The sequence below is a fragment of the Podarcis bocagei genome (assembly GCF_964188305.1).
Source record: "Podarcis bocagei genome assembly, chromosome: 2".
NCBI classification, from domain to species: Eukaryota; Metazoa; Chordata; class Lepidosauria; order Squamata; family Lacertidae; genus Podarcis; species Podarcis bocagei.
The window spans coordinates 11,996,001-12,013,649 of NC_138126.1; the positions used below are offsets into that span (position 1 = coordinate 11,996,001).

General features: G+C 48.1%; 1 protein-coding gene across 2 annotated transcripts; it reads left to right on the forward strand.

Annotated features, from left to right (window-relative positions):
* Window positions 1-1,646: 1,646 nt before the first annotated feature.
* On the forward strand, window positions 1,647-17,625 carry LOC308580356 (uncharacterized protein). 2 transcript variants are annotated; one of them, XM_081181775.1, is made up of 5 exons: window positions 1,647-1,812; window positions 3,045-4,850; window positions 6,408-7,101; window positions 9,667-9,772; window positions 13,739-17,625. In XM_081181775.1, the coding sequence occupies exons 2-5, from the start codon at window positions 3,079-3,081 to the stop codon at window positions 14,833-14,835; spliced, it is 3,669 nt and encodes a 1,222-aa protein (XP_081037901.1). In that variant the 5' UTR covers window positions 1,647-1,812; window positions 3,045-3,078; the 3' UTR covers window positions 14,836-17,625. The 2 variants fall into 2 exon arrangements, with proteins under 2 accessions (XP_081037901.1, XP_081037902.1); XM_081181776.1 differs by lacking the exon at window positions 3,045-4,850 and having other exon boundaries at window positions 1,649-1,812.
* Window positions 17,626-17,649: the final 24 nt, after the last annotated feature.

A 17,649-nucleotide genomic window follows, 5' to 3' on the forward strand; every position in this document is an offset into this window, starting at 1 on the left:
GGGCCTTCTCGGTAGTGGCACCCGCCCTGTGGAACCCCCTCCCACCAGATGTCAAAGAGAACAACAACTACCAGACTTTTAGAAGACATCTGAAGTCAGCCCTCTTTGGGGAAGCTGTTAATGTTTAACAGACTACTGTATTTTAATACTTTGTTGGAAGCAGCCCAGAGTGGCTGGGGAAACCCAGAGATGCGCAGGGTATAAATTATTGTTGTTGTTGTTGTTGTTGTTGTTGTTGTTGTTGTTGTTGTTGTTGTTGTTATTATTATTATTATTATTATTATTATTATTATTATTCAGATGTCAGAGAAATGTTGGAGAGTATGGAGTCATGCAAACCCCTGAGCCGAGGAGATAAGTTACTAGACAAGCTTTGGAAGCCATCTAAAGGGAGCCCTGAATAGGGAAGCTTTTTAATGTTTGATGTTTTATTATGTTTTTATATATGCTGGAAGCTGCCCAGGGTGAATGGGGCAACCCAGTTAGATGGGAAGGGGGTTAATAATAATAATAATAATAATAATAATAATAATAATAATAGACTATGATGTCCCTATTTTTCTCAGAGAAATGTTGGAGGGTATATTTTTGGAGGGCCTAGGGCCCTCAAATATTTTATTGGGGTGTGGGAGACCAGATGATGCACTATGCTGAAATGTTGAAATTGACCCAGAAAATCAGAAACCAGGAAGAGAACAACTTTAAGGAGTGGGAAAATTAAAAAATGTATTTAAGAGAACATTATAAACAACTAAAAACTTTGGCAGGATTTGAGTAACGCTTGGAATGTACAAAAAATTATGGATTAGAGAAAATAACAGAAGCAGTTTAAAAAGATTGATAGTGGTAACTTTGGAAGGACGGAGGGGAGTCGAAGGATTCAGGGAATCCTAAATGATGATGTTGATGTTTACTGTTCGAATGTAAATTTGCAATGCAAAACTTAATAAAAAAGATTTGACCAAAAATTTTAATAAGGAATGGGGGAAATTTATAACTTACCTTAAAAGACGATTGTAAACAGTTAAAATCGTTAGTAGGATTGGAATATCGCTTGTAGTTCAATGGTGAATTTTGGATGCAATGGAGAGGTGAAAAGATTTGGATTATCATAAAAGATGCAGGAGGAAATGATAAACAGTAGGACCCACAAAGGGGAGGAGGGAATTTCAAGAGATTCATAGGAATCTTGTTTTTATGCTGTATGTTGGTTATGTGACTGTAAAACTTTAATCCGAAAAAACAAATAAATTAATTTAAAAAAGAAGGAGTCGGTTCTGATGCCCAGGGCTGTGCGTTCGAGCCGCACGTTGGGTGACAGATTCCTGCGCTGCAGGGGGTCGGACTAGATGACCCCGTGGGGTCCCTTCGAACTCGATCGTTCTCCGACTAGCGATCTGACCCGGCCCACGGCATCTTCCTCCCCCTCTCCATTCAACTCTTGGCCAGACACGAGTTAAGTTCAGAGAGCGCAGCTGCGCGCAGCAGCGCAGGCGCCCAGAGCGCATGGCTCTCCCCACCACCCCCGGCAGCTTGGAATCCCGGGAACTGTAGTCCTCCCTCTGGCGGAGCTACAGTTCCCGGCACCCTCTGCAAACTACAGTTCCCAGGGTTCTTTGGGTGCGCTTCCAGCCGGCGAGGGTGGGCGGGGTGGCGGCGGCGGGGGCTGGAGAGCCATTTCCTTTCTGCTCGCACGGCCGGCGAGGCTCCACCTCTTCCTCGAGAAGCTGGATTTTGAATTTCCCAACGCAGGGGGCTGCCTCCGCCGGAGAAGCAGCGCTTTCCCAAGCCCGATCGCCGGTGGTATCCCAGGTGAGGGTCTCCGGAAGGAGGGCCGGGGGGGCGGAGGAGGGGTCTGGCGGGGCTGGGAAGGGGGGCGAGGCTGGAAATGGGGTCCCCGGGTCGGGGGGGTGCAATGGTGCGCCCTCGCCTCCCCAGCTCGGCTCAGGCGCAAAGCAGAGGCGGAAAGGGCGGTCGGAGATGGCCGGGAGCACAACTTGAAACGATGCGGTTAATGCAGGGTTAATATGGCGCAGGAACAAACCCCCAACGCTCATACCCTCCCAACATTTCTCCAATGGAAATATCCCTCCATCATCATCATCATCGTCATTTTATGATTTATGGGTTTCCCCAGCCACACTGGGCGGCTTCCAACATACATAAAAAAACATTTTAAAACTTCCCTGTGCTGGGCTGCCTTCAAATGTCTTCTAAAGGTTGTATATAGTTACTGATCTCCTGGGGGGGGGGGGAGGTCGCAAAACTCCGTTACTCTCCAACATTGAATATAGGGGCGTCCCAATGAAAAGTGGGATCAAATCAGAAATGGGGGCAGCTTCTGCAAATCCAGGACTGTCCCTGGAAAATATGGGCGCTTGGAGGGTCTGTAAGACTCGCCCTTTGAAGACTAAAGGGTCTATTTTGGCCTTAGGCACGTTTGTGGAACTTCCACCAGCTCATTTTGTTTTTAATGTTGGGTTTTTAAATTATTATTATTACATTGAGGGCCACCTTTATTTTCAAAGGGTCTCCAGTTGGTTTGCCTGGTTCTCCTCTTGCCCATGCCATCCTCTCAACAACCCTGTGAGGTGGGTTAGGCTAAGAGATGAGGACTGGCCCAAGGTCACATGGCTGAGTGGGGATTCGAACCCAGGTCTCCCAGGTCCTAGTCCCAACACTCTTAACCGTTACACCACACTGGGTTTTTAATTGTTGTGATCCGCCCTGGGACCTTAGGACGAAGGTGTGAGGGTTTGTTTGTTTGTTTTTTTCACAATTGAGCGGTATACAGTGGTACCTCGGTTTTCGAACGTCTCCGTTTACAAACGCCATAAACCCGGAAGTAAACGCTTCGGTTTTCGAACACGCCTCAGAAGTCGAACATGCCGCGCGGCTACTGCTGAGTGCAAGATCCTGAGGCCTAGCTGCCGGCTGTTGAGTCCTGAGCACGGAGGTGATATTTGGGCTTATTTGGTGACTCTCTTGCAACCGATTTGTTTTTGTGACTGTGTGCAATCAAATCTCTGCTCATCTCATCTCAGGATCCCTCTGCCAATCACCCCTTTGCTGTGAGAAATGGATAACAGCTGCAAAGCCAAGAGAACCATTAACAGAACAACAATAGAGGTGAAGAAGGAAATTATTTCCAAACATGAAAGTGGTGCCCGTGTACGTGACCTGGCAAGGCAGTTTGGTATAGCCAAATCGACAATTTGTACTATCTTAAAAAATAAAAAAGCCATTAAAGGAGCCAACGTTGCAAGAGGCGTTAAAACACTTACAAAACAAAGAACGCAGACCATTGAGGAAGTGGAAAAATTGCTTTTCATATGGATAACTGAAAAACAGCTGGCCGGTGACAGCATTTCTGAGAGCATGATTTGTGAAAAAGCTTTACGTTTGCATGCCGACCTCGTCAGAAACGTCCCTGGAGCAAGTGAGGGTGAGATTTTCAAGGCAAGCAGAGGGTGGTTTGATAATTTTAAGAGGAGAAGTGGGATACACATTGCGGCGAGGCATGGTGAAGTTGCCATTGCCAACAGAGAAGACGCCAACCAATTTGTTTTGGAATTTCAAGATTACGTAGAGACTGAGGGTTTCCTTCCCCAACAAGTGTTCAACTGTGACGAGACAGGCCTCTTTTGGAAGAAAATGCCCAAGAGGACCTACATAACAGAGGAGGAGAAATCATTGCCAGGACACAAGCCCATGAAAGACAGGCTGACCCTTTTATTATGTGCGAACGCAAGTGGAGATTTCAAGTTGAAGCCTTTGCTGGTCTACCTTTCGGAGAACCCCAGGGTATTTAAGAAAAACAATGTCATCAAAAGCGAATTGCCTGTGATGTGGAGGGCGAACAGCAGAGCTTGGCTGACCAGGCGGTTTTTCGTTGAGTGGGTTCACGAAGTGTTTGGGCCAAGCGTGAAAAAATACCTCCAGGACCAAAATCTTCCACTGAAGTGCCTGCTTGTTATGGATAACGCTCCAGCCCACCCGCCAGGATTGGCGGACGAGTTGATGGAAGAGTTCGGTTTTATCAGTGTCAAGTTTTTGCCCCCCAACACGACTCCCCTCATCCAGCCCATGGACCAGCAGGTCATGTCCAATTTTAAGAAGCTTTACACCAAAGCAGTGTTCCAAATGTGCTCTGAGGTGACCTCGGACCCCAAGCTAACCCTCAGAGAGTTCTGGAAGAACCGTTTCAATATCCTACATTGTATACATCTCATAGACGAAGCGTGGGGCGACGTGTCTCAGAGAACATTGAAGTCGGCATGGAAGGAATTGTGGCCGGCAGCCGTTCCTGAAGGTGTATTTGAGGATATTGGAGATGATGCTCCTGTTGTTGAGGATATTGTGTCTCTGGGAAAGTCCCTGGGCTTGGAAGTGAGCAGAGAGGACGTCGAGGAGTTAGTGGAGGACCACAAAACGGAGCTCACCACAGAAGAACTCCAGAGCATTCTGATGGAGCAACAACAGGCGGCAACTGAGGAATTGTCCGAGGAGGAGGAGGAAGAGAAGAGACGAGAAAACGTTCCTACTGCACTGATCGAAGAAATGTGTGCGAAATGGGCTGAACTGCAAAGCTTTGTTGAAAAATATCACCCTGATGCCGCTGCTGTCAGTCATGCCACCAACACGTTCAATGATAGCGCTATGTCTCACTTTAGACAAATTTTAAAACAACGGAAAAGATCTGCTGAGTCTGAACCAGGTGTCAGTGGTGTAAAAAGGGAAGGCATGGCAGGACGGGAGTCAGCTAGAGGGATACTGGAAGAGGGCTACAGGACACTTGAACAGCAGTCACCTTTTGTGATTATTGAAGGGGACTATCATCATCTTTGCAGGTAAGGAAAAAAAAAGACATTTCCGTTTTTATCATCTACAGTACTGTTTTTACACTAGTGGCCAAAATTGTGGAAACCTTTTGGGGAAAGTGTATTTCAAAGGTTTGATGGCTCATAACACCACTTTTTTGGGGGAGTAATACCATAAAATCAGTGCTTTTTTCTGGGGGGGGGGGACACAGGGGTATGCATACTCCTAAATATTTTGTGAATCTTTGTACTTTTCTCCATTTACTGTATTTATTTTTCCTAATTTGAACTATAATATGGTTCCCAATTTGAACTATAATTTTCTTCAGCCAAAATGAGAGTACCCCTAAACGTTTTTTCAGGAAAAAAAGCACTGCATAAAATTATATACCAATGGAAATATAATTTAATGAAGAGTGTAATGCAACAAAGTTTGTTCAGTTATCTGTATTCTATCAAAGGTTATAGCCAAATAACCAGAAAAAGGAGTGTTTAGAGAGCCAATCAGGTGTCATCTTGTTTTGGCAATGATGGCTCATGACACCACTTTTTTGGAGTAATAACATAAAATTAATATCCGTGGAAAGATAATTTATTGAATAATGAATGTAATGAAGAAGCACCTGTCTGAGCTGCTGCCAGCCAGAGCAGGCGGCACAGAGCTAGGTGGGGTAATGGTCTGGCTCTGGATAATGCAGCTTACTGTGCCCTGTCTAAGCCATGTGTCACACAGCCTTAAAAATAATAAAAGAATAATTTTTAAAAATTATTATTATTATTATTAATTGAACTTCTATATCGCCCTATACCCAGAGGTCTCATGGTAGTTCACAGAACAAAATCAAAGTATAAAACCACAAAATATATACAGTGGTACTTTGGTTCTCAATCTGTTCCAGAAGTTGGTTCCAAAACCAAGGTGCGCTTTCCCGTAGAAAGTAATGCAAAATGGATTAATCTTTTAAAAACAACCCCTAAAACAGCAATTTAACATGAATTTTACTATCTAATGAGACCATTGCTCCATAAAAATGAAAGCAATAAACAATGTACTGCAGTTACACAGTCATTCAATCAGTAGCTGAACTGGGTTCCACACAATCACAAAAATAAAAACTGCAAAACCGAAAAATATACAGTGGTACCTCTGGATGCGTTCCGGAGCCCCGTTTGCATCCTGAAGTGAACGCGACCCCTGCGCGTGACATCATTTTGAGCATCTGCGCGAGCGGCGAAACCCGGAAGTAACATGCTCCGTTACTTCCGGGTCGCCACGGAGCGCAACCCGAAAATGCTTCAACCCGAAGTATGACAGCATAGCAAAAACAGACAGACGTTAGCATAACACTCAAAACGGAAGTGTAACACTCAGTTCAGAAGCATAACACTCAAAACGGAGCACGTTCAGCTTCCGAAAAAAGTTTGCAAACCGGAACACTTACTTCCAGGTTTGCTGTGTTTGGTTCCCAAGGCATTTGAGTACCAAGGTGCCGCTGTAATCAAAACAATAACCCCCCTATAAATTTTATTTTATGTTTTATTACGTCACACTTAGCCTTGAATCCTGTCTCGCCCTTTCTCGCCCAGGCCTCATCAAGCTTGGTACGCGAGGCCACTAAGCTACCCAGGGACGACAATGAAAGAGGCGCTTGCCGCAGGCTCGGAAGATTTCAAGGCGGAGGTGTTTGAAGAGGCTGTTCCTCACCACAGCCCACCTCACCTGGAGCCCCAGGAGATCAAGGTGGAGCCAGAGGAAAGGCCTCTGCACTCCTGGGATACTCAGTGGCAGGGCTGCCCTCCGGGAGACGAGCCCTCGCATTCCACGTGGGACGCTGCTCGGGCGTCGGGGGACGAGACCCCTCCGGTTATCCCGGACGTCCGCCGGGAGCCTGCCGGGAAGGGGAGGGCGAAGCACGTCCCGGCCTTCCGAGACGGAGACTGGAAGATCTCCAGGACCCTGAAACCAGGAGACCCAAACGGGAAGGGCGATGTCCCGAGTGGAGGCAACATTGACACGGAGGCCAAACGCCAGCGTTTCCGGGGTTTCCGCTACTGGGAGGCCGAGGGGCCTCGCACGGCCTGCGACCGGCTCCAGGAGCTGTGCTACGGCTGGCTGAAGCCGAAGAGGCACACCAAGGAGCAGATCTTGGAGCTGGTGGTCTTGGAGCAGTTCCTGGCCGTCTTGCCACCGGAGATCCAGAGCTGGGTGAGGGATGGTCGCCCTGAGACCTGCGACCAGGCGGTGGACCTGGCAGAAGCCTTCCTGCTGAGGCCTCAAGAGGTAGGGGGCAGGTGGGAAGGGCAGCTGAGGGGTTTGGGGGGGAAACTTCCTCGGGGGAATATGAGAGGGTGGTGGCGTGGGTACAAGGATCAGGGAGCCTGGACCCACATGGGCAAGGACACAAGCTCACCCAGTGAGTGGGGATTCGAATCCGGGTCTCAATAACAACAACAACATATTATTTATACCCCACCCATCTGACTGGGTTTCCCCAGCCACTCTGGGCGGCTTCCAACAGAATTTTAAAATACAATAATCTATTAAACATTAAAAGCTTCCCTAAACAGGGCTAGGGACGCGTGTGGCGCTGTGGGTTAAACCACAGAGCCTAGGACTCGCCGATCAGAAGGTCGGCAGTTCGATGCTCCGCAACAGGGTGAGCTCCCATTGTTCGGTCCAGGCTCCTGCCAACCTAGCAGTTCGAAAGCACATCAAAGTGCAAGTAGATAAATAGGTACTGCTCCGGCGGGGAGGTAAACGGTGTTTCCATGCGCTGCTCTGGTTTGCCAAAAGCGGCTTAGTGATGCTGGCCACATGATCCAGAAGCTGTACACCGGCTCCCTCAGCCAATAAAGCGAGATGAGCGCCACAACCCCAGAGTTGGTCATGACTTGACCTAATGGTCAGGGGTCCCTTTACCTTTACCTTTAAACAGGGCTGCCTTCAGATGTCTTCTAAAAGTCTGGTAGTTGTTGTTCTCTTTGACATCTGGTGGGAGGGCGTTCCGCAGGGTAGGTGCCACTACCGAGAAGGCCCTCTGCCTGGTTCCCTGTAGCTTTGCTACTCGCAATGAGGGAACCGCCAGAAGGCCCTCGGTGCTGGACCTCAGTGTCCGGGCAGAACGATGGGGGAGGAGACGCTCCTTCAGGTATACTGGACCAAGGCCGTTTAGGGCTTTCAAGGTCAGCACCAACACTTTGAATTGTTCTCAGAAACGTACTGGGAGCCAGTGTAGGTCTTTCAAGACCAGTGTCTTTCGAAACTCTCTTAACAGTTACGCTATACTGGGTTTTAAATTGTTGTGATCCTCCCTGGGATCTTAAGGTGAAGGTTTGAGAACCCATTCATCAGTTGCTCAGTCTCTCTCCCTTCCACACAATAAAATCGAAACACATCCAGCTCACATTTAAAAGCACCCGACTTCTTCCCAAATAATCCTGGGGATTGTTGGTTGTTGAGGGTGCTGGGAATTGTAGCTGTGTGGGCGGCGGGGGAACTACACTTCCCATGATACTTTTAGGGAAATCTTTGTGTAGAGGTGCTCTCGGTTGCTCACAAAACACCCATTCATTCTTACTGGGAGGGAAAAAAACAATGGTGTGTTGTGAGACGAAAGTGGATAGAGAGAAGTTTTTTCTCTTGTCACAATCCTGGCCTGCTAGATGTTGGCAGGCAGGGTTGAGGGAACAACAATACAGTGGTGCCCCGCAAGACTAATGCCTCACAAGACGGAAAACCCGCTAGACGAAAGGGTTTTCCGTTTTTCGATGCGTGTCGCAAGACAAATTTCCCTATGGGCTTGCTTCGCAAGACGAAAACGTCTTGCGAGTCTTGCGATTTTTTCGCTTCCCCCCCTTTTTCTAAGCCGCTAAGCCGCTAATAGCCTTTTAGCCGCTAAGCCTTTAATAGCCGCTAAACCGCTAATAGCGCTAAGCCGCTAAGCTGCTAATAGGGTTGCTTCGCAAGACGAAAAAACCGCTAGACGAAGAGACTCGCAGAACAAATTATTTTCGTCTTGCGAGGCACCACTGTATCTGAAGAGAGCCGCAGCATTTGGACCTTTTTTAGTTTAGACAAAACGTGAGCATGGCCAGTCTCTCTTTTGATTCGTTCAGGCTCCCAATTCTGACACAGGATCCACAAAACCACATCTCATTCTTGACTGAAACGGTTGGTCAAGACTACTACCCATAGCTGTCAACGTTTCCCTTTTTTTAAGAGAAATTCCCTTATTCTGAATAGGATTCCTCGCAAGAAAAGGGAAAAGTTGACAGTTGTACTTCTACGCGAACCTAGGGGGTGGGCTGTCTTTTCCTTCTTGAGGGGCGCATTCCCTTCTGGGGGCCACGCTCCAGAGGCAGAAGTGAGAGGAACAATGGATTCAAAATTTATTTTTATATAGGACGGTGGGCTAGTTTCTGCGCAAGCTCACATACCCCTCTCTAATCCAGACATGATCAGAGTTCAAGAACACATCATGGAGGGAGAGAGGAGCGGAGGCTACGAGGGGAGTTGCTCACCCCTGCCTTGGACTGCGATTTGCTTTTTCTCCATTTATATCCCACCACCTTCTCAAGGTGCTGCACATGGCATCTTCCCCTCCTTATTTCATCCCCACAACAACACTGTGAGGTAGGTTAGGCCTAGAGGCAGCGACTGGCCTGAGGTCACCCAGCGGGCTTCCATGGCGAAGTGGAGATTTGAACCCTGGTCTGCCAGAACCTGTTCTGGTGGCACCTGGCTCTCAGTACGACAGTTGTGGTCTGCGGGGGGCATAGGCCAGAGTCTGAATTGGACAGCCTGCTGTTGTGTCTTCATAACGGGGGTCACATTTGGCTGTTTTAGGATCTGGACACGTACGATGAAGTGGTTGTGGGCCTGTCGGATGGAGACCAGGCTTTGATGGAGACCGAGGTGAAGGAAGAGGTCGACGACAGCCCCAGCTCGCCAGGTAAGGCTTTCTTGCCTCTTAAATTCTGTGCTTTCCGAAGGCAGCTTTGGTTGAAAAGAGCCTGGCTGCTGTGTCAGGCCAGATACGATACGATACAATAATCTTTATTGTCATTGTGCCATACAGAACAATGAAATTGAAAAATCTGCATAAGACATTCAAAACCCAACAAGCCTGCTATCCCAGCCTGGTTAGCCCCCTAAAAACTTTGATACCCCATTTTTAAATACAAGATACTCCCCTACAGACTCCTTAAAGGTAAAGGTAAAGGGACCCCTGACCATTAGGTCCAGTCGTGACAGACTCTGGGGTTGCGGTGCTCATCTCGCTTTATTGGCCAAGGGAGCCGGAGTACAGCTTCCGGGTCATGTAGCTAGCATGACTAAGCTGCTTCTGGCGAACCAGAGCAGCGCATGGAAACGCCGTTTACCTTCCCGCTGGAGCGGTACCTAATTATCTACTTGCACTTTGACGTACTTTTGAACTGCTAGGTTGGCAGGAGCAGGGACCGAGCAATGGGAGCTCACCCCGTTGCGGGGATTCAAACCACCAACCTTCTGATCGGCAAGCCTTAGGCTCTGTGGTTTAACCCACAGCGCCACCCGTGTCCCGTACAGACTCCTTACAATGCGTTTAAAACCAACATCACATTTGAGTAGAAACTGTTTCTCAGGCGGCTAGTCCTAGTCTTTATAACCCTGTACCTTCTTCCAGAAGGCAGAAGCTGAAAGAAATAATTTCCAGGGTGCGCACTGTCCTGCGCTATCTCTGCAGCTTTCTTATGGCACCTGGAAGCATAGATTTGATCCAAGGTGGGAAGAGTGCACCGAATTATTCTCTCCGCAGTCTTTACAACCCTGGACAGATTTGTTTTTCCCTGACCGTGCAGTTCCCAAACCACACACACACACACCATAAGTTAATACACTCTCAACAGTACAATGGTAAAATGCCATCAACAGGTCCTTTGACAGCCCCACCCTGTTTAGGATCCTGATCTCCCACTGGTCAACAAGGGGAGCCCACAAGCAACACCCAAAGGCAACAGCACTCCTCCTCTGTGGTTTACATCTGTTGTTGTTGTTGTTTTATTGAATAAAAACCACAATATATATATTCAAAATAAAAACAACAACCCAATAATACCCCCCCCAAAAAAGAGGCACATTTTAAAAGAGTATAGGATGTCACCAGGTCAACCAAAGGCCTGGTTAAAAAGGAACATTTTTGACAGCGCCTAAAGGTGTATAATGAAGGAGCCAGGCGAACTTCCCTGGGGAGAGCATTCCACAGACAGGGAGCCACTGCAGAGAAGGCCCTGTTCTCGTGTTGCCACCCTCCGGACCTCTCATGGGTGAGGCACACAAAGAAGGTACTCAGAGGATGATCTCAGGGTCTGGGAAGGTTCATATGGAAAGAGGCATTGTGGTCCTGAGCCATTTAAGGCTTTATAAGCCAAAGCCAGCACTTTGAATTGGGCCCGGAAATGGGAGGCTTTGACAGATAAAAATGACACCCTGTGTGAAATGATCTGGGAGGCTTTGACTGTGTTAGGGAGGAAACAGGAAGGGAGGGTAAAAAGGATAAAAGTTGGTGGCAATGTAAAATCATTAAAAAGGCCTGGGAAAGGGCATATAAAGATTGGAAAGGAATGTGAAAAATGATTGTTGTTTTAAAAAAATGAAGTTACGATATTGAAATGTACGGGTCCTGATGGATTTATTGAACGAAATACTTTGTTCCTGTACTTAAGAGTGGACGCCAGGCCAAGACCCGCCAGCTCCCACAAAAGGAAGACTCCTCTGCCAGAGAAGATGAAGAAGACTGGCAAAATAAACTCTTGAACTATGCAGGACAAATCAGTTAACTTGAAACCCAAGAAAAGAAAGAGGACTTTGAATTTTATAAAAAGGGGCAAATGTTTAATGCATATCTTTTAAGCATTGTGTATAGATTTTTACATTAGTCTAACTTCTAAAAGTCACTTGTAACAAGTTTAAAATTGTTTTAGGTTTGAAATTGGGTTATTAGGAATCTAAGGTTTAAAGGATGTGTGTGAACCAGTACTAAACAATGGAACCAAGAGGGGGAGTGGGGGGAAGTCAAGCAAAAAGTATGGTTTAAAAATTTGTTTATGATGTTTTCTTTCTCTTTCTGCATTATTGTTGCTATTTTTATTTTTATTTTTTGTTGTTACTTTTGGAAAATTAATAAAATGTTATCAAAAGAAAAAATAATAATTGGGCCCAGAAACTAATTGGTAGCCAGTGCAATCGGATCAGGATCGGTATAATATGCTCAAACCGCCTGGCTCCGGTGAGCAACCTGGCCGCTGAATTCTGCACTACCTGAAGTTTCTGAACCGTCTTCAGAGGCAGCCCTACGTATAACGCATTGCAGTAATCTAACCTTGAGGTTACCAGCACATAGACAATAGTAGTTAGGTTATTCTTGTCCAGATAGGGGCGTAGCTGGGCCAGCAGCCGAAGCTGATGGAAGGCACTCTGGGCCACTGAGACCACCTGAGCCTCAAGGAACAGCAAAGTTGGTATCCAAAGGCATTTGCCATCTCTGACTATGGCAGGAGAACGTAACCATTGTGACTTGGGCTCATGGTATCCCTGCAGAAATCCCCTGAGCATGGGCAGTCCTCTCTGCATTATTTTTGCTCACGGCTGTTGGAAGGACTTAACACACAATGGAAATATTAGTGTTTGAAGTCCTAAATGATCTGAAATAATAAATAAATCATATAATTTTTTTATTATTTATACCCCGCCCTTCCCGGTTCAGAAAACCGGGCTCAGGGTGGCCGACAACAAATTCAAACCATTTAATTGATGCAACAAAAAACATCATAAAATACAGTATAAAACGTGTATAACAATAAATTCAGAATTCAAAAATCAATTTAGGGGGGAAATCCATCCAATAAACATTAGATGATCACCAGGGCTAGCTGGCTAAATTAGTCCTATTTGGACCAGCGAGGAGACCAGGGGAGAATTAGCTGTGGGATCCCAGAGCGGGTAATCTTCATAAAAAGGGGAGGGAAGGAAGGGGAATAAAAGATCCTGCTAAGTTCAAATTGAAAGCCAGGCGGAATAGCTCTGTCTTACAGGCCCTGCGGAAAGAAGTTAAATCCTGCAGGGCCCTGGTCTCATGGGACAGAGCATTCCAGCAGGTCGGAGCCATCACTGAGAAGGCCCTGGCCCTGGTGGAGGATAGTCTAAACTATGGAGGACCTCTAAACTATGGTTATTCATGGACCTTAAGATCCTCTGCGGGGCAGACCAGGAGAGGCGGTCTCGTAAATACAAGGGCCCTAGGCCCCCTCCTTCGCTACAGACCATCTTGTTGTTTTAGTGGTGTTCAATAAGCAAAGCTTCGTTAACTTGGAAGGCCTTACACATCGGGCTTGGGATGTTGCATGAGTGGAAGCAATGGGACTTTCCCTCCTTCTGCCCCCCCCCCCCAAATCTGCTCTGGAGGGCTGGGCGAACCCCTATAATAATAACAATAATCATTTATTATTTCTACCCCGCCCATTTGGCCAAGTTTCCCCAGCCACTCTGGGCAGCTCCCAACAGAATTAATGATAATAATATTTTTTTTTTAAGCAATAAAACATCAGACATTAAAAACTTCCCTAAACAGGGCTGCCTTCAGACGTTTTCTAAAAGTCAGTTGTTTATTTCTCTGACATCTGATGGGAGAGTGGGCACCACTACCGAGAAGGCCCTTTGCCTAGAACAGGTGTAGGGGGTTTGCAGGGTAGGAGACGGGGGGACATGGTGCTGCGCAAGCAATTTAATTCCACGTTGAATCCCGCTCTATACGCAATTCATTTCCATGTACTAAATTCTATTGCAGTTTCTGCACCCTTGTAGAAGTCTGTACCGGCTTGCACGGTGTTCCGTTCTGAGGTGGACTGCCGCAATAAAACGCTGTTCTCTTCTGCTCCAGGACGTGAAATATTGTTGGATGAAAGCGGAAAGGAAGCGCGGCATGTGTCCGCCGAAGAATCGGAGTCCGATATGGAAGAGGAAGAATGCGAGATGGAAGAAGGGAGCTTTGGCGATCCGGGCGGAGCAGAGGGACACATGGCAAACGAAATCCAAGTCTGGAAGATCACGGGGCCCCAGAGCTTGCAGGAGGGCGTGGGCAGACACGTGTGCCCCGTTTGCGAGAGAGCGTTCACTCGCAAATCGAGCCTCAACCGACACCTGATAATCCACTCGGGAGAGAAGCCCTACAGGTGTCTCGATTGCGGGAAGGGCTTCAACCGCAGGACCAACCTGATGGCTCACGAGGCCGTCCACACCGAAGAGAAGTCCTACCAGTGCTCAGAGTGCGGGGAGAGCTTCAAGCCGAAATGGGGCATTGCCCCGTACCAGGTGGATCCCATGGGGGAGAAGGTCTACAAGTGCTTGTCGTGCAAGAAGAACCTCCGGCAGACGGGCAGCGTGATGAGCTGGCGGCTGCTGAACGAGCAAGGGAAGGAGATCCAGCCACAACCTTCGGACGCGCCGGGCCCCGAGAAGGAGGAGAACGTCCCTGAGCACCAGAACGAACCTGAGATTGATCTGGGGAAGGACGTGTCCGTGGGAACGATCGAGTCGGTGATCGTTCCGGGCGGCGACCTTTGCTTCATCAAGACCCCGGCGAAGCTGTACAAGGGGAAGCGGATGAGCCCCTGCCCCATTTGCGGTAAGGTCTTCGCCACGCAGTCGAGCGTCAACCGGCACCAGAGGATCCACACGGGGGAGAAGCCCTACAAGTGTTCCTACTGCGGGAAGAGCTTCAACCAGAAGACCAGCCTGCTCACCCACGAAGTCATCCACACCGAGGAGAAGCCGTACCAGTGCTCCGACTGCGGGAAGAGCTTCCGGCACTCGTCGGGCCTTCAAGTGCACCAGCGGATGCACACGGGAGAGAAGCCGTACACCTGCCTGGTCTGCCGCAAGAGCTTCAGCCAGCGGGCGCACGTGATCAAGCACATCGTGAGGAAGCACAAGGGGGAGAAACCCTCGTCCTACGTCTCTCAGCCGTCCGAGAGCTGAGGCGCGTGTCCCCTCCGGCCTCCCGGACTAAGATACAAGAGCAGACTGCAGTCTTAGCGTAGTTTGTTTAGGTGTAAGAATCCCCGCCCGTTCAGGATCCGCTCCTGACTTTTTGGGACTGGACATGCCTCTTTCTTGGAAAGAGGAAAATCCCAGGCCAGTGTACTCAAGCAGAGTCACAACAGGCACACTCCTCTGAGGGAATTTGACTGTGCCGCTATATTGGATTTGAGCAATCGCACTTAGTCTCCGGATGGGCAGCATTTGTTGCCGTCTCGTGGAGGCCAACTGGAAAGAGGGAAAACCTCTGCAGTGAATCGCTTGCGAGTCCTGCCCCTGCTCACTAGCGTACCCTGATGCCCAGTATGGGAACTGCAGCGATAATTAACACCAGAGCTTTTCGGTTGCCAGACATCCACCTCTGTATGTGGTTAGGTTGCTGCTGTGCCAATAAATGTTGGTTAGTGGACATCTGTGGATGTGCAGAGCGAATATACCTCTTTGGGCTATGGAGAACTTGTTGCAATTCCATCCTCCACCCCCATCAATGATTTCTCTATATTCGGAATGGATGGGGCACGAGGAATATGGTGACAGTTTTCTCTGTGTTAACTGGTCATGGACAACTTGCGACATGCACCTAGTCCTATATAGTTTCTGTGTGTTTTCGTAACCTGACGTCGGAATATGTCTCCGCTGCAAAGTTTTGGTAACTGGGGCTTTGAGCCTCGCAGGTGGGGCTCACCTCTGTACGTAGCAGTGGGCGGCTGATTCATTAGGGCAGCTGCTTATTGGGTCTGGCAGGGCAGAAGGCTGGGAGAGCCAGTCTAGTTCTAGTTTCCCCCTATTCTCTCTGCTCTGCAAGGAGAACACTGTGTGTGCAGGTGGGTGTCGCTGAGGACCGGCTGAGTTTGGTGGAGCATTGACCCCACCCCCATTTCCCCTAGTGGACCAGCCTCTGTTGCCTGCCGCCTGCCGTCTTACAGATCGCTAAGAGGAGTGTCCCACGCTGCCCTCAGTCCATTTCTGCCCTTGTAGAACTCAGCAGGAGGGTGGGGACAAAAGCAGAATTAGTTGGCTCCACCTATTCCAACTCTATGATTCTCTCATTGTCTCTGGCGCCACCTGCTGTTGGGCTCCTTTCCTCCCGCCCCACCACAGCCACTGACCATTACTCCCCTTAAGTAGTTCTAGGATTGCAGCCCTAGTCTTTGGGGTAGCGAGGGTGCCGTGTAGTATTTTTTATTAAAGTTTAACTCGTGTATGAAATGTACGCAGGCAGCCCCGGGTTGAGTCCCCCACCCCTAGCGCCACCCCTTAAAGAAGTGTCTCGGGTGGAACAATAAGCCTTGGAGCATTTTTTTTTTAAAGAATAAAATAGTATTTTGTATCAAAGTAATAGTTTAGTTAGTTTATTATCTGCATCCCGCTTTTCTACTACAATAATTAAAGCGGTTTACAATTTATGTAAAAAATAAAATAGGCTGGGAAATAATTTTTAACCATACCTTGCAAAATTGTGCACCTTTCAAGCAGTAAAAGAACTGTCCCTTTAAAGATATCACTAGATTGGCCAGCTGACTTGGTGTGAAGCAAGCTTTGTGTGTTCCCTTTGAGGACAATTTAGGGCAGCTTTCCAAAAATCCCCTCTGGATTAGTCTTTCCTGTTCTTGGTGGACTTCCAGATGTTTTGATTCTGCCGGCTGGCGCCGGTGGGAGTCGTAGTTCAAACATCGGGGGAGGCACCTGGTTGGGGAAGGCTGTGTTACATACTGGGCAGAGCTACGCCACCCATTTAAAGCACAACCGACGCACATTTAGAGCACATCACTTCCCCCAAATAATCCCTCAAACTGTAGCTTGTTAAGGTAAAGGTAAAGGGACCTCTGACAATTAGGTCCAGTCGTGACCCACTCTGGGGTTGCGCACTCATCTCACTCTATAGGCCAAGGGAGCCGGCGTTTGTCCGCAGACAGCTTCCGGGTCATGTGGCCAGCATGACTAAGCCGCTTCTGGCGAACCAGAGCAGCGCACGGAAACTCTGTTCACCTTCCCGCCGGAGCGGTACCTATTTATCTACTTGCACTTTGATGTGCTTTCGAACTGCTAGATGGCAGGAGCAGGGACCGAGCAACGGGAGCTCACCCTGTCGTGGGGATTCGAACCGCCGACCTTCTGATCGGCAAGTCCGAGGCCCTGTGGTTTAACCCACAGCGCCACCCGCATCCCTTGTAGCTTGTTAAAGGTGCAGGGAATTGTAGCTCCGTGGTGGTGGGGAACTACATTTCCCATGATTCTGTTGGGAAAGCCATGTGCTTTAAATGGACGGTGTAGATCTTCACAGTGCCGCCCTGCAGTAAATTTCATGTCTTTGTCCATGGTGAAAGCAGATGGATAAATAGCCATCCATATATTGTTGGTGTTGTGCTTTCAAACAGTTATGGCGCACAGATCTACAATTTACAGGGCAGGTTTACAGAGATGTAAGTCTTACTCAGTTCAATGGGGCTTACTCCAAGGCGAATGTGTATCAGATTGCAGCCTGAAGAAAAATTGCTTAATTTATGGAGTGCTTGTTAAAAAAAGAGTGCGGCAGGAGGCACATGAAAATGACTTTCTGGAAACTGCTCACAAATTGCTTCATTTGGATCTTATCAGAAGTTTTCTGTCACAATGTTTGCCAGTGTTTTCTCTCTCTCTCTGTGCATGGGAAGGTGAGAAAGACCTTGAGGGATTTCTATGTGGGAGAGACAGCCTGTGATCTTCTCATGAAATAAACAATGAAACTAATACCAGCTTCCTAATTGGGTTCCA